The following is a 21558-nucleotide window of genomic DNA, read 5'->3' on the forward strand; positions in this document are numbered from 1 at the left end:
GTAGCAAGTAATTTGCGCCCCCTAACCCGTGGATTTGCGCCCCCTAACCCTAACCCCCAGATGTTGCGCCCGGTGCGGCCGGCCCCCCCTGCACCCCCCACGCTACGCCACTGGCCTTGTGTTTCCGCTGCAGACCTGACCCATCTTCTTCCTTCTGTTTTTGCCTAGATGGGGAAGGGCCAATCCACCACGGGGTCTGTTCCTCCTGGTTCAACCGGATACAGGCAGACGAAGTGGTGCCATGTTTTGTCAGAGGGTAAGATGGGGGGGGGGGAATTGAAAAAGTGTGGACAGCTGTGGAAAGATTGGACCAGATGACGCTCGGAGGTCCCTTTCAACTCTACACTTCTATGATAATAACACAGGGGTCAGCCTGCTAATGTGTGATCACAAGAGAACTCTTCTTCCTCCTCTCCCCCTTATGCAGAGCTCCTGGGTTCCACATGCCACAAGACCCGCAGGTTCCTTGCATCCTGGTGGGCCCTGGGACGGGGATTGCTCCTTTCCGGAGCTTCTGGCAGCAACGGCTCTTTGACGTCAAACACAAAGGTAGGTCCAGTCATCTACATGAGTGGAGCAGGGCTGGGTGGAGGCTGGCGCATTAGGGCAAATGGGGCACTAGCCTGCCAGCCTACGCCTGCCCTCACCTATCTGCCTTCATAATAATAATAATAATAATAATAATAATAATAATAATAATAATTTATTATTTATACCCCACCCATCTGGCTTGGCTTCCCCAGCCACTCTGGGCGGCTTCCAACAAAATATTAAAATACAGTAATGCATCAAACATTAAAAGCTTCCCTAAACAGGGCTGCCTTCAGATGTCTTCTAAAAGTCTGGTAGTTATTGTTCTCTTGGACATCTGGTGGGAGGGCATTCCACAGGGAGGGCGCCGCCACCGAGAAGGCCCTCTGCCTGGTTCCCTGTAACTTGGCTTCTCGCAATGAGGGAACCACCAGAAGGCCCTCGGCACTGGACCTCTGTCTCCAGGTAGAACAATGGGGGTGGAGATGTTCCTACTTGCAACCAGCCCCAATAACATTGCCTGCTGGATTAGGACTGGCCCATCTAGTCCAGATGTCAGGGACTGGACAGAGGAGGAATGGTGGAGACCGACTCCTCCCCTTCTCCTACACTTCCCAGAGAAGAGGGAGACAATACAGTGGTACCTCGGTTGACAAACTTGATCCGTTCCAGAAGTCCGTTCTTAAACCAAAACCGTTCGTATACTGAGGCACGCTTTCCCTAATGAGGCCTCCTGCCACCAGGGCCCTTCCACTGTTCGGATTCTGTTCTTAGACCGGCGTAAGGTTCGCAAACCAGGACACTACTTCCAGTTTTGCGGAATAGTTCGTAAACAGGACTGTTCTTAAACTGAGATGCCACTGTATAGGTTTACAACAGTGGTTTGCAGAAGGTCATAGTTCAGAGGCTGCAGAGGGTAAAAGCTGGGAAATATTGGGAGGGGAACAGGAAGAAGAAGGAGAAGAAGGAGAAGAAGGAGAAGAAGGAGAAGAAGGAGAAGAAGAAGAAGAGAGACAGCTGACAGACTTGGTGTCCTTAGAAAGCATTCCAGAGCCCCCTTCTCCCAGAAACCGGTGGGCATGGAAAGTAAGAGAACAGAAAGCTCAGAGGCAGAAAGCACAGATCTGCCAACGTAGGGATGACGTATAATAGGAGAGACGGAGGGGGTGGGGCTTTACTCAGAGCAACGCCATTACTGCAAGAGAGGCACTTTTCAAAGCCCCTCTCTGTGAATACTGAATAAAAGACTTGGTAAGAACTCTTCTTGTTTACAGTGGTGCCCCGCAAGACGAACGCCTCGCAAGACGGAAAACCCGCTAGACGAAAGGGTTTTCCGTTTTGGAGGCGCTTCGCAAAACGAATTTCCCTATGGGCTTGCTTCGCAAGACGAAAATGTCTTGTGAGTTCCTGTGGGGTTTTTTCCCTTCCCCCCCCCCCTTTTCCTAAGCCCTAAGCCGCTTATCAGCTGATCCGCTGATAAGCTGCTTATCAGCGGATCCGCTAAAAGCCGCTAAACCGCTAATAACGCTAATCCGCTAAGCTGTCAATGGGCTTGCTTCGCAAGACGAAAAAACTGCTATACGAAGAGCCTCACGGAACGGATTAATTTCGTCTTGCGAGGCACCACTGTATCTAATTCTTGGCTCCCCTCCATGGGAGGAATCGGATTCCCTGAAGCCTGGCACCAGCATCCTGTTCTCACAGTGGCCAGCCTGTCAGAAATCCGCAAGCAGGACCTGAGCATAAAAGCCCCCTCCCCTCCCACAGCTTCTAGCAACTGGTATTCAGAAGCATTGCTGCCTCCAAGCATGGGGGCAGAGCATAAAGTAGCCTTGTCCTCCATGAATTTCCCCAATCCTCTTTTACTGCCACCTAAGTTGGTGGCCATCACTGCCTCCTGCTGGAGGGACTTCTATAGTTTAGCTATGAGCTGCATGAGAAAGTACTGTGTCCCCGATCCTTAACCTTCCAATATGCATTGGATGTCCACGATTTCTAGCGTTATGAAAGAGGAGGTCCAGGGAGGGATGGCACTGCCTGTTACCTTGCTGCTGCTCAGTCTCCTCCACGCTCAGCAGGGAATAGGGCAAAATTAGAGTTAGTTAGCTCTGGCTGTCGTTGCCTGCAGCGCCACCTACTGGTGGCCTCCCAGCCTTCTGCCCATCCTGCCCCAATGGACACCAGCTACCACTGCCCCCTAGAACGTCAAGTTCCCTTTGGGCACGGTATGAAACCCCCTGCTTGTGTCTGATCACTTGTGTGGTTCTTTAGTCCATGTTTTGAAATAGCGGGTTGTTTTTTGTTTTATATATGGATTAGTTGCCTCCTGCTGACACGCCTAGGAGCTCAGTTAGTACAGCATGAGATTCTTAAGCTCAGGGTTGTGGGTTCAAGTCTCACCTTGGGCAAAAGATTCCTGCATTAGAGGGGGTTGGACGAGATGACCCTCGTGGTCCCTTCCAGCTTTATGGTATGTTTTGCATTCTCCCCTTCTTCCTTCCCCAGGGCTGAAGCCATGCCCCATGATGCTGGTCTTTGGTTGTCGACAGTCCAAGATTGACCACATTTACAAAGAGGAGACCTTGCTGGCAAAAAGCAGTGGTGTCTTCAAGGAGCTGTTTACGGCCTACTCCCGTGAGCCAGACAAACCAAAGGTAACCTGTGATCAGCAGTGATTCCTGAGCTAGATGACCCCTTGGGTCCCCTTCTGCAATTGTATGGTTCTAACCCACCTGCGGATGGATCAGATTGTTTCGCTCATGTGTTCATTCATTAGTGCGTCCCACCCTGTTTATGCTTTAATCCATGAGAGACAGTGTGGTGTAGTGGTTAGAGTGTCAGACTAGGACCTGGGAGACCAGGGTTCAAATCCACACTGGGTCACATTGGGGCAGAGTCACTGACTCTCAGGCTAACCTACTGGTACTTCACAAGGTTGTTGTCAGGATAAAATAGGTGGGGAAGGAGAACCACGTACACCACCTGTAGAGTAAAGATGGGATATGTAAAGTCATAAAAAATAAGGGTTTGTTTCCCAAACCACTGAATATCTCCATTGCCCTCCTCTGAATCATGGGCTACCTGGAGTTGGTCACTTTCTCCCAGCCTAATCTACCTCAAAGGGCTGTTGTGTAGCAAGGGGAACAATGTCTGCTACCTTAAGCTCCTTCTGAAGACATTTTTGTTTAGGCAACTTTACCTTGAGATATAACCCAATCATTTATGGAAGATCAATTTTGTAGAGGATGAGAGGGTTTTTGTAGTTTTTAGAGTTGTGTTAATGGTTTTAGAGTATTCTAAACCGATATAATGGTTTTTAGAACTTGCATTTTTAGGTTTTATTCTGTTTTTACCATATGTATCACTGTGGTGGCTTTATGCTGCGAAGCAGTCCACAAATTTGTTAAAGAGGTAAATGAGGTATTATTATTTATGTCATTGTCTAAAAATATGCGTGCAAAGATTCCTCTTTAAATAGATACTTTATCTGAATGCATGCATTCCTTTAAAAAAAAAAAAAAACACCCATAACAACACACAGGTGTTTAAAATGCATTTGCTGCACTTTTTTTTTTTTTTTTTTTTTGAGCACAAGCTGCATTTCAAAATTCAGAGAAGCGTAAAATCTTGAGGAAAATTGCATTCTGATCCAGGCGGCAATATGGGAAGTGTGAATTAGGCTGGCTTGCTTTAAAATGCAACCAAGATGACTCTTTTCCATCCCTAACTAAGTCCGAATCTTGTGAGGACTGTATAGGAGGATATTGAACCTACCGAATATGTGGCATAATTTGCATAATATGCAAAATCTGCAGGTTGCCCCTACCCCTCCTCCCTTCCTCTTTGTGGTCAGCTCTGCAGTTGATTGGTCTGCCTGCAGGGGGCGCTGTGCTTCAAGGATGGGAGCCTTCTTCCGCAACATGAAAGCAAACACACACACACACACACTGCTGTCCGCTTTCCCTTCCCATAGAAATATGTGCAGGACATCCTTCAGGAGCAACTGGCGGGAACCGTCTACAAGGCGTTGAAGGAGCAGGGGGGACACCTCTACGTGTGCGGCGACGTCACTATGGCTGGAGACGTTCTCAAGACCGTCCAGAGCATCGGGAGGCATCAGGGCAAGCTGACGGCAGAGGAAGCCAGCGCTTTCATTAGCAAGCTACGGGTGAGCAGCCGTCCCCACCACCCAGCATGCCATGGGGGCAGCCCATGGCGTCAGGCCCCCTGCCAACATCCAGAGCTGAAATCAGGCGAGTCCTGAACACAGGCTCCGCCTCCATCACTGCCACTGGTGATTTTGCAAGGTTCCCACGCGAGGAGCTTACAATCAAAAAACCAGCACAGGTCCCCTTGAATTTTAGCACACACCCCAGGTAATCCCACTGCCCCCCAGGAGGCAGCAGCACCCACTTTGGGAACCATCCTCTTCTCCCTCATTGCCCTGTCACCACCAAGCACTTGGCTCTGAGCCTTCTCCCCTTTGGGGGTCCCCCAGCTGCTGTCTCCTTCCCCTTCTTTGCATCCAGACTGTCAAGGCCACACATGAAGTGAAGGACATGAGGCAGGAGTTGGTAATGCAGGTGAGCTGTGCGCAAGCAAGCTGCCAGCTAGCTCTGCCGAGGCTCTTTTTATTAGCACAATATGCAAAACTAGTCAGGTACATTTTGGACTGTGACCTTTACACATCTTCCAATCCTGAGATTGAGGGGTGGTAAAAAGTTATTTTGGCACCTGTTTCCACCGCTTCATTTTCCCCTTGAACAATGTATGACTAAGAAGACAAAGGTCACAGGCAGGGCATGGCAGACCACTAAGAGAGCAAAAGGTTAGATAGAGGGCATGATGTTCAGACAGCTGTGGCTTTGTCTGCAGGTGGAAGTGTGCTCCACACCTGGTGGTCATTCCTTCACACACACCCTCTTTCCCCAGAACATCCCCTTCACTGGCCTTGCCTCAGGCTCTCTGAGAGTTGTGTTTGCCTGGCCAGGATTTGTCCTCAAGCTCTGATAATGCTTCATTGTTCCCTGGGTGGAGATATAAAGAGAGGGGTTTGAGAGAGGGGTGCTCGGACAGTAGCCTGCCGCACCAACCAAAGGGAAAAAATCAATTTTCCCGCTAACATGTAGGGTCCCCGGAAGCTTGAACAGAAGAGAATGCGGCCCTTGGGATGTTTTAAGTTCCCACACCCATTATAGTAGCCCTTTGCCGTCTTCTCTTGCAAGAAAGGAGATTCCGACTTTACAGTCGTACCTTGGTTGCCGAACGCCTCGGAACTCGTGTGTTTCGGCTCCTGAATGATCGAAAACCGGAAGCAACGGTTCTGGTTTTCGAACAATTTTCGGATGCTGAACATCCGGCGCGGCTTCCGCAGCTTACGATTGAGTGCAGGAAGCTCCTGCAGCCAATTGGAAGCCACGCCTTGGTTTTCGAACAGTTCTGGGACTCGAATGGACTCTCAGAACGCATTGTGTTTGAGAACCAAGGTACGACTGTGCAAGAAAAGAGATTCGGGTTAAACATTAGGAATAACTTCCTGGTGGTTGGGGGAACCGTTTGACAGTGCAATGGACAACCTCGGAGGATGGTAGGCTCCCCTCCCTTGGAGGTTTCTAAACAGAAGGTGGAGGGCCATCTTTCAGGGATTCCTTCATTGCAGTGGGGTTGGACTAGATCAGTGTTTCCCAACCTTGGGCTTCCAGCTGTTTTTGGACTACAACTCCCATCATCCCTAGCTAGCAAGACCAGTGGTCAGGGATGATGGGAACTGTAGTTCAAAAACAGCTGGAGGCCCAAGGTTGGGAAACACTGGACTAGATGACCCATGGGGTCCCTTCCGACTCTACACTCCTGAAATTAACTGTGCGTTGGTTTTTCTCCTCCTCCTTCCCACCTGGCCTGCCCTGCCCCCCGCAGGATGACAACCGCTACCACGAGGATATATTTGGAGTCACCTTGCGCACGTACGAAGTGACGAACCGCCTCCGGTCCGAGTCGATTGCGCACATCGAGGAGAGTAAGAAAGACACGGACGAGTGAGTCGGGCCCGCTGGCTTCCTTTCCTTTTCAAACCAGCGCTTTTGTTTCCCCAGAAACATGTGGGCTGGGCGAGAGAATCCCTTTTGTCCTTCGGCTGACGCCATCGCTCAAGCTACGAGCCAAGAGTGGGTGGGGATCACCGGGGAGCAGGCATGTTGAGCCTCTAAGCTCTGCATGCAGAAGTTCCATCCCTGGGATTGCCGATTAAAACCGGGGGGTGGGGAGCCTCAAACCCAGGGGCTAAATGCAGCCCTCCGGGCTGCTCTGACCAGCCCTCAGAGCTTCCCCCAAATAGGCCACACCCCTCAGGAGTCCTGGCTTTTTTTTGCCTGGCCTGAACACACCTCTCGGACTGTGATAAATGCTTCTCGCTTGCCTGGAGAGAGGGATGTGAGTAGAAACAAACCTACTCAAGCCAGTGCGGTAGTCTCGTAATCTGGGGAACCAGGTTCGCTTCCCTGCTCCTCCACACGCAGCTGCTGGGTGACCTTGGGCTAGTCACACTTCTTTGAAGTCTCTCAGCCCCACTCACCTCACAGAGTGTTTGTTGTGGGGGAGGAAGGGAAAGGAGAATGTTAGCTGCTTTGAGACTCCTTCAGGTAGTGATAAAGCGGGATATCAAATCCAAACTCTTCTTCTTCTACTACTGCATGCAAGGTGAAATTTGCATTCGTTGCTCCGCCTACTGTCCCTCTGGCCACACCCACCAGGAGGGTTTCAGCTGGAGGCAGCAGCACTTCTGAAAACTGGGAGCCTGTGCTCTTGCACTTGGGTTCCTGCTTTTCTGGTTTCCCTCTTTTCCACAGGGAGAACGGGAGGCTGTGCTGGGTGGGCCATTGGCCTGATCCAGCACAGGCTCTTTTAGGTTCTCATGCCCAGAAAGGATTGCAGCCCTCGTGCTAGAAAGGTGCTTTCCTACCCCTGATCCAGAGAAAAACCCTGGGAAGCTACTGCCAAGTTGGAGTAAATAGCCCTGGCAGTGGTGGCTGGTGTCTATTGGGAATGGTGGGGCAGAACTTAGGGGAGCTAACAGCAGGTGGCGCCAGAGCTAACGATAGGCAGAGTTCTAGTCACCATTTCCTACCTGCTAAGTTCTGTAAGGGTGGTACTGAGACTCCCATTTGCCCTAGTACGGCATCCCCAACCTGCGGCCCTCCAGATGTTTTGGCCTACAACTCCCACAATCCCTAGCTAACAGGACCAGTAGTCAGGGATGATGGGAATTGTAGTCCAAAACATCTGGAGGGCCGAAGGTTGGGGGTGCCTGCCCTAGTAGGTCAGCCTCCACTCTGCCCCTCCCATTGCCTGCTACCCATCCTGTTCAACTGGAGATAGGAACAAAAGAAACTGCCTTGTGCTGAGTCCATCTGCTTCAATATTGTCTACACTGACTGGCAGAAGTTCTCCAGGGTTTAAGGCAGGGGACATTCCTAGCCTTATCTGGCAATGCTGGGGATTGAACCTGGCACCATCAGCATTCAAGGCAGACACTCAGCCCTTGAGCTATGCTCTCTCTCTCCACATTAACTGATTCTCCAAGACACCCTCAACTATTTTCTAGTGTTCCAAGTAAGTGAGAAGGGAATGAGATCCAGTGTTGTAATATTTTGTGCCTTCTGCTGAGCTGGTGGCACCAGCTGACCTAATCCCAACCCAACCCTGCCACCTACTGTCCAGAAATGGTATCAGCCATTCAAAGAGGCTTTTTTTTTTTTGCCACATAGTAGCTTTCGCAACATACATTTAAAGCAGATTTATACCGCTTTAGCTGTTGCGGCTTCCCCTGAGGAATCCTGGGAGATGTAGTTTGTTAAGGGTGCTGGGGATTGTGGGCCTTCAACTGCAGAAGAAAGAGGCAGGCAAGAAAGGCTTATTCCATGAATTAAACTTAGGAGCTAAGCCAATGTTTTAGTTCACGCATTGTAGTAAGCCAAACTACGGCTTAGGTCACATCCCACACCATACATTTGAAGTGCATTTAAAGCACATCACGTCTCCCAAATACTCCTGAGAACTTACCCCTCACAGTGCTGCAGTTCCCAGTTCCTTAATAAACCACAGTTTGCACAGTACATTTTTGCTAGGGCAAGTGTTGCACTGCATTCTTTTCTTGTGCAATGGTAAAACTCAGCCATCCACTACAGCAAAAGCCCCTTGCTCTAGTAGACAAGTGGACTCTGGATATGGCCCCAGGTTTGGACAGGTCAGGCTCAGATACAGTTCACGATAATTATACTGCTACTGGTGTGTGTAGGGGGGGGGGGCGTGTATTGTTTTATTCTTAAATGTGATGGTTGTTTTTTAACCCAGGTATGTAAGCAGCCTAGAGATGGTTTGTGTTAGGCAACTAATAAATAACAGCAGTTAATTTTATTAATTTTATTTGCCTTCTTTGAAAAAAATTCCAGAACTAGAATATGTAATAGCCATTCAGTTCTAAATGGAACAGAAAAGGCACCCCAGGGGGGAATTGGCGAGGACATTTCTCTCGTGTTTAAGGTGTGAGAATGTTCAGGGATGCAGGAGAGGATATATTGTTTAATGATATCTTGCGTTAGCAAGTTCTATATCTTAGCAGAGTAACATTCCTCTTTAAATGCACAGCGGTTTGCTTATTGCAGGCTTGTCTGAGCCTCTCAGTATAACATTCCTGGTAAGTTCCCTTCTTGTCCCTCTTAAAAAGAATAGACACGACAGTCTTATTAAAGTCAATATAAAAGTAGTTTACTCACAATCATTCAGTTCACAGTTGGATCCCTGAAGGCAGACTTAGGTTACAAAACTATATACACATGTGGAACTATCCCATAAGGGAGTTAGTTCCTAAGTGACTGCGAACAGGCAGTCACTTCTGCTAACACATGGAAAATCAAAATGGAGAAGAGACAAAGGAAGGAGATGTGCTCCCTTGCCCAGGTTAAGCCTCACACAGACACACAGGCCTCTAGTCACATGCAGAGGATGCTCGGGAGGAAACAGGAAGTTAGACTCCTGGTTGGTACAAAGCATAGCATGTCCATTCTAGGAATGTTTGCTCTGTTTTTCACATCCCACATAAGGCAGCTGCTTTGTGGTACTGCTTGGGGCAGGTAGTCACACAATGCCAAAACGTGGGGTTATGCAGCATGGTCTAGCTGTGATTTCTGCATTGCAGGGGAGTTGGACTAAGTGATCTAGGTCCCTTCCAGCTCTAGAATTCTATGATTACAGTGGTACCTCAGGTTACATACGCTTCAGGTTACAGACTCCACTAACCCAGAAATAGTGGTTCAGGTTAAGAACTTTGCTTCAGGATGAGAACAGAAATTGTACTCCGGCGGCGCAGCAGCAGCAGGAGGCCCCATTAGCTAAAGTGGTGCTTCAGGTTAAGAACAGTTTCAGGTTAAGAACAGACCTCCAGAACGAATTAAGTACTTAACCTGAGGTACCACTGTATATATTATGTGACTGCATCGCTGTTTAGTAGCCAAAGGGAAGCGCTGCCCACTAGCCCAGCATCTGGGGTGAGCAAGTGTGTACGATGTTTTCCGTCCAACTAATAAAAGGAAGGCATTTAAGCCAGGGAATGCATAACTTACGAAGGGTGAACAAAATGCACGTGAACTCGAGTGGAGGGTGCGATGCTTTTTTTACATGCCTTACCATGCGTGTGTGATCTCAGCTGTAACCGACGGCTTTTTTTGCAGGGTGTTTTGTTCCTAAACGTGACCGCGTTGCATTGCCCGAGGCAGGAGGCCGAGCCAGGCAAACCGCGGCAGCTCCAGCTGCTCTGCTCCAGCCCTCGAAAAGGAGAGGGGTCTGGACCTTGTACTGACACGTCCGCATCCGCTCCTTTCCTCCAGGGACTTCCGCCAGGCCCACAACAAACGCTCGTCTGTGTCTCGTCCTATTGTTGTGTCCTGAAGGATGTGTTGTTGACGCTTGGATAGCGAGGGAGGAAGAGACGGAGGACAATATTGGTGATATTTCTCTCCCCTCCACACCGCCACCCTCTTCTCGCGTCCTGTGGCAGTTTATTTTCCTTCCGTGTGACCTTCTCTGGAATCTCCCACCGTGGCACGATGGCTTTGAACGCAACCTGCAAGCAGCTCCGGCAAAGACACACAACTTCCACTCGTTCATGACAAGGCCGTCTTCATGGCTGCATGAAACCACCACCCTAGTGGTCGTCATCTGCATTTTGTGTGTGCGTGTGTGTGTGTGTGTTCTGGGGTGGGTTTGGAGGGTCACGGTCAGTTGCTGTTGAGTTACGCAGCAGAGGAACGCAGAATCGCCGCTCTTGTCTGTTTGCCAAAATCTCTGCCTAGCATGATTTGCTTCAAGCAGTGGGTCACTCTCTCCCCTGTCCCCTCCTGCCACTGCCCCTTTCATTCCTGCAATCTGGCAGGGGGGAAAAGGGGAAGTATGGCGGGCAGCTCCTCCTGTGGCTTTGTTCTTATGCAGCCTCTCGGTCCTTGCATTCAAGGTGGGACTGGCCTTCGTTGCACAGATAATGGTCGCACCTTCGTACGGCATACCTGCGCAGTCTCTTAACGTGATGCACTGCCCCAGCCTCCCTGCTCCCTTCCCTGCACCTTCCGCAACGTGTTTGAGCACTGATCCAATGGTCGCAAAGTCAGCAACACAGCTGGATATGGCAAGCTGGGTGGGCTGTAACCAACAGACTGCCAGGAAGCAACTGTGGGTCGTCAGGCACTGTGGCTAAAACACTGCTAAGAGTATGAATACACTATTAGGAATCCAAGTAGGTTTCCCTTGCTAAATTCATGCGATGTGCTTTTTCCTTTACTCCTCAGACAGAGAGAGAGAGAAAGAAAGAAAGAATGAGGATGACACCAATGGATCACTTCTGTAGAACCATAGAACTGAGATGGGGAATCTGTGTTCCTCCAGGTGTTGATGGGCTATGACTCCCATCATCTTCTGCTGATTTTCCATTCAGGCTGAGGCTGATGTCAGTCGGGATGGGGGAGAAATATGATCCAGTTCACATCCGATGCTGAGCTTACCTAATTCACACTTTGCCAAACAGTATGCAGACTGAAACATCAGTCGTTCTTCAAAATTTACACTTCTCCCAATTTTCAAATGCCGTTGTCCAGCTAAGTAACACAGATGCATACACTAGTGTAAAGTATGCATATAAACGCATATATTAGCAAAAGTAACATACACAAAATGCATTGCATTGGGGGAATTACTTTGCTTTAAAAAAGTGTATGTTGGGAGAAAATGCAGACTTGTTAGGAGAAATTCACATTAAAATTCTGGTGAATTTACACAAGAACAACAACAAAATCACGAGCTGAGATGGTAACGTGGGGGATCTAATTTAAGAATGAGAAACAGAGAAAAACAAAAAATGACATATTCACCCAACATCATGTCCAAGACCATGGGTAGGCAAACTAAGGCCCGGGGGCCAGATCCAGCCCAATCACCTTCTAAATACGGCCTATGGAATCAGCATGTTTTTACTTGAGTATTCTGTGTCCTTTTATTTAAAATGCATCTCTGGGTTATTTGTAGGGCCTGCTTGGTGTTCTTACATGAGTAGAATGTGTGCTTTTATTTAAAATGCATCTCTGGGTTATTTGTGGGGCTTAGAAATTCGTTCATTTTTTTCTTCAAAATATAGTCTGGCCCCCCACAAGGTCTGAGGGACAGTGGACCGGCCCCATGTTGAAAAAGTGTGCTGACCCCTGTCCAAAACCATCTGGTGGGCCACAGGTTGCCCATCTTTGCAACAGACCAAGGCCAAAAAGGACACAGGAAGGAACAGGCAGGCTACATTCATGAACTCTTTCTGATGGCTTCCAGAGTTCTCCAGTTACAGAAAATGATTGACTATTCTGATACATCTTTTGCTCCATCAACACTGCTTTTCTAGTCTCAGAATAAACCCAGGGCATCCCCTTCCTCCCTAGGGAGAGAGATGGATCTCTCAGCAGTAAAAAGCTGAATTACTTCCAGTAGGAAACAGCTGGATCCTAAACTGTTGCCTTCTCATTGAAGGGTTTTGCTGTCAGTGCCAAAAACTCTGTGCTTTCTCGCTTGCTTGGTGTTTCCTTTTGCTTTGTGTAAAAAGGACAACATGGGGAGCTGCCAAGGCAGGGGCCTGGTGTCTGTCACAAGCTCTCAGCATTTGTGAGATGCTAGAAGCTGCCTTATTCTGATTCAGAGCAATGGTCCATCTAGCTCAGTATGGTCTACACTGGCCGGCAGAGGCTCTCCAGAGTTTCAAGCAGGGTTTTCTGCTAGCCCTCCCTGGAGAGGCTTTTGGGGGATTAAACCTTGGACCTCTGCCACTGAGCTACAGCCCTTCCCCAAAGGTTGACGGTGAATTCCTTTTGCCCACCTTAAGACTCCTTGAAGCTTATAGACATTTGACCATGAGCTTGGCAGAGCAAGGCAGCAGTTTCCTTGGAGGCCCAAGCATGTGCTTTTTGCATGGGACACATTGCTCTCGTTGGTAACAACATCTGAGCCATGACAAAACCCTGGTTGGGTTTAGGTCCCCTGGTTTGATTCACGCTACCGTCTTACGCACCAGAGATGTGGAAATATTTTCTAGACCGAGGGCCGCATTCCTTGTTTAGCAACTTTCTGGGGGCCACATGGTGGGTGGAGCCAGGGGCGAAGGTGGGTGGAGCAGCATATGCAAATTTTCCCTTGGCATAGTAAGCTACTTTCTGCTCATGCTCACACACCTTTCTGTGACCTCCTTGCGGAGAAGCAAGAGGCAGCAACAGAGACTTCAAGGACACATTCAAAGCAGGGGGAAAGACCCATGGAGTGAGGGGCAATTCCTGGGGAGGGTCTCAAAGGCCAAAGTGAGACTTGGAGGGCTAGGTGTGGACCCTAGGCCAGAGGTTCCCCACCCCTGCTATGCACACCTGGAAGTAAGATGAACCATGGGAGCTTCCTTCTGAGTAGACAAAGATTGCATTGATTTGTAAGCGCAGGTGCAAAACTAGTACAACCAGGTGGCTGTTGGCTGGAATCCTTAGCACGGGGGGGGGGGACTGGGGGCCTTGCGGATGCCTCTGACTCCAACTCCCATCAATCCCAGCTACCATGGCCAATGGTCAAGGATGGTGGGAGTTGTAGTCCATGGCGAGAATCCCCCACATTCTGGCTCAATCCAAAATCCCATGCATCCCCACAGACACAAAGTCTTGGTCATGCCATGCCTTTGCGATCAGATAACAAGCGCAGCCTCTCCCCTCGCAAAAGAATAGAACGGAACCACCACACTGTGATAGCGTCGCATTGTTTCCCCACATCAGGTGACCCAGACACACACTCAGCTGCTAAGAGGATCCACACCCCACCCCACTTTTAAGGTGAGTGCAACTGGAAGTCCGGAGCGCCAGCCAGCTTATTGTTTGTGAGTCAACATGCAAAGGCACGTGAGCGTTTGTTTTACCTTGTTTGTATCCTGTGTGGATCGTCGGTCTCTCGAGAGGTTGAAAAAGCAACCTGCCAAAAGTGGGAGGAATTGTAACAGGCCAGATCATAAGGAGGGGCAGCAATAAGCCCACAAATAGCTCAGTTTGTTCAACACCCATGCTCAACAATAGCACCATCACCAATCAAACACTAGAAGGCGATGCTAATTTGTGAAAGCTGTACAAGTTCTCCGGAAGAAGATAACTGAAACACATTGGAAACATTACCATTGAACCTCTTGGATTTTATCTGCTCCATTCTGCTCCCCTCGGAAAAGGAAAACATAAAAGGAACCAACCACACTTTGCTCTAGTCCTTTTCAGTGAAAGCCCTCTTGCCTTGCTCTGCTGCTTGTTTGTAGAAAAGGAAGTGCAGTTTCATCTCACAGGAGAGGTTTTCCAGGCTCCTACTACACAAAAGGAGCGAGAGAACAGCCGTATTCAAGGGGGATCTTTGTTCTATGAGTTGATGCTTGTTTTGTCACGAGGAGCCGTTTCTGAGCTGTGCGCAGCACGCTATGTCAACACCTAGTGGCAGAAATCAAGCATTACAATGGCAGCGTGCACATTTCATTTTTTTCAATCCACATGTTCCAGTTCAGAGGGGTTGCAGATTGAAACAGAAATGTTCCCATGCAGAGATGGTGCAGACTGAAATGGAAATCTGTACCCTAACCCAGGCTATTGAATGAACCCTGTATATTGATTGGGAAAACTCTCCTCTGCTCCCTCCCATTGACTTCAGCAGGTTAACTTAGACCTAAGTGTCCTCTGGATCAAGCAAGAACAAAAATGCATTTGCCTGTGTAGGGCAATGATATAATATGGGTGAGTACAATCCTGAATGTGTACAGGTCTCCCAAGCAGCTGCTAATGTGACCAGTTTCCTCTCCCTATTCTTCAGCTCAGCTCCCTTGTGTCACCGTGCCTTTTATTATTATTAATATTATTATTATCATCATCATCATCATCATCATCACTGCCATTAATAAACAACTGATGAACAAATTACAGTTGCATTCCTTGGTCTGGATGGGCAGTCTGGTTCATTTTGAACACCACACAAATGTATGATAATTTGGAGGGTGGGGGCGGGCAGGTCATATTTAATCATATCAGTGCTTTAAGCGGCCGGAAACATTTTATGTTCCTTTACCTCCGAGCTCTTGATGCTGCCAAGTCTCTGCCGTTTGTACAATATGCTCAGCACCTATCTTCATGGACTGACTGCTGTTCTTGTTTGCAAGGTATCCACACTGTTCTAAAGCATGCACCTTCTTTCTGTATAGTTCGGATCTTCTGGTTTTATGGAATTAAAAAGAAAAATACTTATGCCTGTTTGCATTGCAATCAATTAAAAAAAAGAAGTGAATTGACTCCGTTGTCATCTTCTACTTTGTCTTTTAGGGCCTGCCCAACCTGAGGATCATGGTTCATACTACAATCGGGCTAGGCATTCATTATTCCAGTCATTTATTAATTACTTATCCATCGCTTTAGGGGGCAAAGCCCACCTTACTTTCCACACAGTGCCTCTAGGCCCCCAATGTGGCGTGACTCTGGAGCAACGCTATGTCAGGGACTCAGAGGCATTGTGGGGCAATTAAAATGGCTGGTCCCAAAGTCGGCACTTGCCAGACAGACTTTGCTGCTTCTGAGCCTGCAAGCTGTTCACTGTCTGCTAAGGCAGAGATGGGGAGCATCCCATCACCCTCCATCATGGCCATTCCTGGATGCAGCTGACGGGGTTGGAGGAAAACAAGTTCCCCACGGCTGCTCTAAGGGAAATCCCATGGGAACTTCCAGTGTTCAGTGAAGGTAGGCATAGAACTGGACAATGGAAGAGCTCAAATGGAAGCCAACTGCAACATTCATTCATTCATTCATAAAAATGAATTCATTCATTTATTCTGTGAACTGCCCTGGGATCTTATGATGAAGGGTGGGATATAAATATTTTAAAAATTATAGACTGCTGTTTATTAAGAAAAAGCAACACAGTTTGCTACAGAAATACATAAAACCATGCAGTGAAAACCACATTTTAAAAGTTAAAAACAGACATCAGTTAACCATTATATTCTTCATTGCCTGAATATAAGCCTGGCAGAATTGAAAAAGTTTTGAAAGTTGGCACATTAGGCACCTGCTGAATCTCTAGTGGCAAGGTGTTCCACAGGACTAGGCCCATGACACTAAAGACTTAAGTTTCTTTCTCTTGTCAAATGAGCCTCACCATCCCGGGGAATGACCAGTGACATGCCTGCAGATGATCTGAATGATCGAGCTGGGATAAAAGGGTGGAGGTGCCCTGAACCAACATTGTTTAGGGCTTTGTAAATTAATAGAAGGTCCCCTCTCCTGCAGCAGCAACATGGAGATATTGAGCTGCAGCCTACTGCAGCTTTCAAGGCTGACAAGATGCAGAGTGTGACAGGCAGGGTCTGTGAGGCTGGGGAGATGGAGTTACTGCAGGAGACTCACCCTCTGGTGGTAACAGGGCTGTGTCTTCCAGCCAGGTGGTCCCTGAATAAGATACTGATGCCCCACCTCATACAAGACAACAGCTTCTCATCTGCATCAGTGTCCTTTGCCATGCGCTGCATGGTCTCCTATGGACCACAATGCCCACCATACCAGAGACTCTCACGAGGATCCACTTTGTGCCAGACCTTAGCTGGAAGCCGCAACAGCATGGAGGAATGGTTCTGAGTTGCTGTTTCAAACCACATTCAAGCAAATTCAAGCTCTGCAATTAAGGTTGACTGGGGTGTCTTGCACAACAAACCTGCTTCCTCCAACAGGACCAGACTTTTGGGAATAAGGGAGGCAAGGGGAGAGCGTGGGCAACACTTGCTTGACGCGACATCATCTGACCTCCCCACCAACAAATAAGGATGAATGCTCAATTGACAGGTGGTCTGGAAGCACCCTTGCTTCAAATGAAGCACATGCTCTCTCTCACGCAAACATACATACAGAGGGCAAACACCAAGATAAGAGAGGTTGGCCAAAATTAAGACTGGACTGGCCCTTCCAATCCAGATTTGCTTATTTCTTAAATATAAGGAACTGAGCTTTTAATTCCCATGGGAAATCATGATTTCAAGAAGTATGCAGCAACCAGCACAAGCAGGTTGTGCACATCATACCCAGGATGGTAGGACAGTTCAGTTGGTAGTGATAAAAGATGCAGTCCGGCACACTTTTACTGCGTGTGTGATCAAGCAGAGTTACGTCTCAGCACAGCTCCTAGAAGCTTTTAATGATGGTTGAGCTTCACACAGAAGGCAATAAAACACTCATGGACGCCATAAAGCTTCAGCCAAGTTCTCGTTTACTTGGCAGGTCATAAAAGCATAATTAGCAGCAATTATTTAAGCATTTACCGCAGCCATGGTAAAGGCACACGTAAGTTCAAGCCTCTCTCTTTCTCTCTGTGAGTTGCAAGCAAGAGGAAAACAATAAAAGTCACCCTGTTATCAGTGCTTCCTGTAGTAGGTTCTGCACATGTCCAGAGCACAGTTCCGACAATAAGTGTCTTTGCTGAGTCCTGGCAGTGATATAAAGATGGGTGGGCCTGCAGCCAAACACATTAAAGTATAAGCATCCATAATTGAAACACATCATAAAACAATCCCACTAAATAAAGCAACACTGTGATTCAGACAAGAGATTCAGGACAAAGAGATCAAGGGAATTTCTGGGTAAACATAAATATTTGTGGGTTGGGGTGTCTTCAGTGTCACACAAATATATTTTCTTATTTGTTGGTGGACTGAGGGGTGCACCCCTGGAGTCCTTAACATGGGATCTGCATGGGTTTTTCCCCCAGGAAGGGCTGGGTGGGTGCGGTAAAGTCAAACAATGAAAGTGGGAAACAGGCTAATTTCTCCTCTCCCCCACCCCAAAAAGGAGGCATAGTGCCTGCACGTCTTGTTTCATATCTCAGGTTCTACAAATGCTAGAAAATTACTCTTTTTAAAAAGAAAATAGCAGCGGCAATAATAATAATAGAAATCTGGGGGTTATGGTCCATAACCCAATTTTTGCCTCCCTTCTCAGGTTCTACAAATACAAGAAACCTACTCAAAGTAGGAAATCTGTTTGTTATAGTTCATGGAGTGGGAGGGGGGGAACTATTCCCTTCCCTTCTCCCACTCCCCACCCCATGAACCATAACGACTCCAAATTCCTCCTCTTTCTGAAAGTTCTGCAAGTGCTCGAAGCTCACCCTTCCTTTAACAGGCAGACAGGTGGACAAAAATGCAAACTGGGAATTTAGGGTAGCGCTTGCTGGGGGAACTGGTATTCCCCCTAACCCCCACCTCCCGCTGTTCCCTGATTAGTTTCTTTTTCCTGCCCACTGGGAGATGAGAGGAATACTGTAACCAAAAGAAAAAGAAAAAAAAGAGGGAGAAGTGGCCGGTGCGCCTCTATGCGAGGAAAGCAATTCGCAGACGCTCCCTGGGCGGCCCTTTCCTTTTCTCTCTCTCTCTCTCTCTCTCTCTCTCGCCCGCCTCATTCGGGGTTCCCCCCGCCCCCTTTCTCAACGCCGGCGTCATTCTCCTCCCGCCTCTTCCTGCCGCGCCCGCCCGCCTCTTTTTTCGGACCACCCTTTTCTGCGCCGCCGGCGTGTGTCTCTTTGGAGACGCCCCCTTGGAGGGCCGCTCAGGTAAACAGGCAAGATGGCGGCGCCGGAGAGGGCAAGCGAGGCGGAGACGGGCCCCGCGGAGGCGGACGGGCCGGAGGGGTTGGCTCTGCCGCCGCCGCCGCCTCCTCCTCCTGCAGGGCCCGGGCCGGCCCCTCCGAGCCTGGCGGAGCTGCCGGGGGAGCTTCTGGAGCTAATCGCGTGCTGCGGCCCGCTGAACGCCTCCGACGTGGCCCGCCTGGCCTGCACCTGCCGCCGCCTCAGGGAGGCCTGCCAGCCCCGAGGGAAGGTCTGGAGGGAGCAGCTCCGGCTCAGGTGAGCCCCAGGGACGGGTGGGGGTGTGTGTGGAAAGAGTGGAGGAATGGGGGGGGGGGCTCGGAAAGGTGGCAGGAGCAGCGACGTCCATAGGTCGTGGTGCCTCTGAGCATGGGCAGAGTGCAGGGAAGAAGGAAGGCCTGGCGTTGTTCTAAGCGCAAAGATGTGCGTGTTTCAGGCCGCGTAAAGGTGACGTCGAGAAGGTGGTGCCTCTGGGCATGGGCAGAGTGCAGCAGGAGGAAGGCCTGGCGAGGGAGTTCCCTGGAGCATACACAGCAGCAGTAGTTGCACTGGGTAGGTGTGCTTCTGAGCATGGGCAGAGTGCAGCAGCAAGAAGGCCTGGCGTTCTAAGTGCAGAGATGTGCATGTTTTAGGTTATGGAGCAGTGACGTCGAGAAGGTGGTGCCTCTGGGCATGGGCAGGATGCAGAGGGGAGGAAGGCTTGGTGAGGGAGTTTTCAGTTCCCTGGAGTAAACACAGTAGCAATAGTTGCATTGGGTAGGTGGTGTTCCTGAACATGGGCAGAGTGCAGCAGGAGGAAGGCCTGGTGGCATCGTCCTAAGCTCACTGGGAGTTTTCAGGCTGATGAAGCTCACACAGCATTGTCAGTGGGAAGGCGGTGCCTCTGTGCATGCGTAGGGTGTGTGCATGTGATGTTGACCTAAGCACAGTGTAAGGGCAAGAGAGTTTTCTGTTGCCTGGAGCACACACAGCAGCAGTGGTTGCATTGGGAAGATGGGAAGATGGTGCCTCTGAACATGGGCAGAGTGCTGCAGGAGGAAAGAGGAGGAAGGCCTGGTGTTGTTCTAAGTGCAACACAGTGACTTTGAGAAGATGGTGCCTTCCTGGCATGGGCAGAGTGCAGCAGGAGGAGCCTCTGAGCATGGTTAGAGCACAGAAAAAGGAGAGTTTGGAGCCTTTGCATCTACAGCAGAAACAGAGACAATCAAGAAAATGGTGTCCCTGAGCATGGGCAAACTGCAAATGAGGAAGGACTGGAGGTGGCATCCTATGCACAGAGGCTTCAGTCCTTACACGTAGCCATAGCAGTGATAGTGGGATGATGATGATGCCACTGAGCATGGAGAGAGTACAGAGGCAGGGAAAAGTGGAAGGTCTAATTTCCCAGGTGCAGGGAGAATTTTCTGGCCCTGGACATTGGTATGATAATTCCTGAGCATAGGCGGAGTGCAGGGGGAGGAAAAGGAGAAAGGGCTGGTATCCCTGGCCCAAGGGAAGTTTCCACTGCCAAGGTTTCTAGACACAACAGCAATAACAGGAATACTGGGAAGATAATGCCCCTGAACTGTGTGTGTAAGGCAGCTGATGGGAGTTGTAGTTCAAAAGATCTGGAAGTCACATGTGGAGTAGGCCTGGGCGATGTATCAATACAAGATTGGTACGGGGGCAGAGTGGGATGGCAGCTTCACTCAGAGGAATATTGCAGGTGAAACCGCCACCGCTCCTGAGCCGAGGGAGAAACAAGCTGCAGCTGGGAGTGGTGGCAGTGTTACCTGCAATATACTGCTGAATGAAGCCACCGTCCTACTCTGCCCCTTGTACTGGCAAAGAGAGAGAAACAAGCTGTATCACCGAGGAGCCGATACAGCTTGTTCCTCCCTTTGCTTCTTTAACGTGTTTGGCTGAGGAGCTGCATGCCTCAGCCTAGCAGTTGGGGCTGTTCAGCTGGGGTGTGTGAAGCCCCCCACTCCCCAGCTGCGGGAGCCCCAATCCTTCCGCTGCTTGCATGCGAGCAGGAGAAGGATCAGGGATGCTCAGCTGGGGGGGGGGTGCGAAATCCAACATCTGCCATCCAGAGCCAGCAGCAAAATAGTGACTTTGAGAACTGAAAGAAGAAAAATCACTTTATCCAGGCACAGTCCGTATATATATATATTGGCAGTGTTAGAAAAGTTAGGAGCCAAATGTCTTCTTGGACCTGGGTTGTTGGCGCCAAAACAGAATGTCTAGTCGCCTGGGGTGTGAGGGTCGGCAACACTTTTTATTTATTATTTTAATAAGCATGAATTAATACGCAATTCACATAAGTGACACATTGTTAATATCACATTTTTAGCAGAAATTGCTAATATATGTTTGATTTGGTGTTGACAGTAAAAATATTGGTACCATACTTGAGTTTTCAAAACATTCTACTCTTTATTGTTAAACTCCTTAACATATTGCCTATCCTTAACATATACTTGGAGGCTTCAAAGCACTACATTTCAGTAATTTTTGAGTGTCAGCCAGGCACAAAAAAAATGGCACCCAGACTTTTTGAGGTGCTCACAAATGGAGAATCTTTAGGTGCAAAATGCGCCTTGCGCCCTGCTAATTTCGAACCCTGCACCTATTCTGACCTATCTTAATGGTGATACGGACCATTCATAACTTAAGAATGTTCTTCACAACTGTGAGCAGGGTAGTGGGGTGGGGTAAATGAAATGGTTCCTGAAATTCATTCTGATTGTGCAGATAAAATGTACATAATTGATAGAATTCTACAGGATGTGGTATTAGTATGTGAACACAGTCAAGTTCCAGTGATCCCCAGACATGCACCTCCAG

General features: G+C 48.9%; 2 protein-coding genes across 7 annotated transcripts in view; both read left to right on the forward strand.

Annotated features, from left to right (window-relative positions):
- The window catches only part of NOS1 (nitric oxide synthase 1), a gene marked incomplete at its 3' end in the record, with an annotated part of 182087 nt that extends 166721 nt beyond the window's left edge, over positions 1 to 15366 (forward strand). For 3 of the 5 annotated variants that reach the window (XM_079956371.1, XM_079956370.1, XM_079956374.1), the window contains 6 exons: positions 169 to 256; positions 428 to 549; positions 3037 to 3185; positions 4505 to 4699; positions 6448 to 6566; positions 10413 to 15366. In XM_079956371.1, coding sequence (XP_079812497.1) covers positions 169 to 256; positions 428 to 549; positions 3037 to 3185; positions 4505 to 4699; positions 6448 to 6566; positions 10413 to 10473 — 734 coding nt within the window. Of the gene's footprint in view, positions 1 to 168; positions 257 to 427; positions 550 to 3036; positions 3186 to 4504; positions 4700 to 6447; positions 6571 to 10256 lie in introns of those variants that run through there. The other 2 variants (XM_079956372.1, XM_079956373.1) reach the window with 2 other exon arrangements.
- A 3328-nt stretch (positions 15367 to 18694) lies between these two features.
- Positions 18695 to 21558, forward strand: part of FBXO21 (F-box protein 21) — a 36332-nt gene continuing 33468 nt past the window's right edge. For both annotated transcript variants that reach the window (XM_079956755.1, XM_079956754.1), the window contains exon 1: positions 18695 to 18987. In XM_079956755.1, the coding sequence (XP_079812881.1) occupies positions 18710 to 18987 (278 nt within the window). In that variant the 5' untranslated portion in view covers positions 18695 to 18709. The remainder of the gene's footprint in view (positions 18988 to 21558) is intronic.

The sequence above is a fragment of the Podarcis cretensis genome, assembly GCF_951804945.1.
Source record: "Podarcis cretensis genome assembly, chromosome: 16".
Classification (NCBI taxonomy): Eukaryota; Metazoa; Chordata; class Lepidosauria; order Squamata; family Lacertidae; genus Podarcis; species Podarcis cretensis.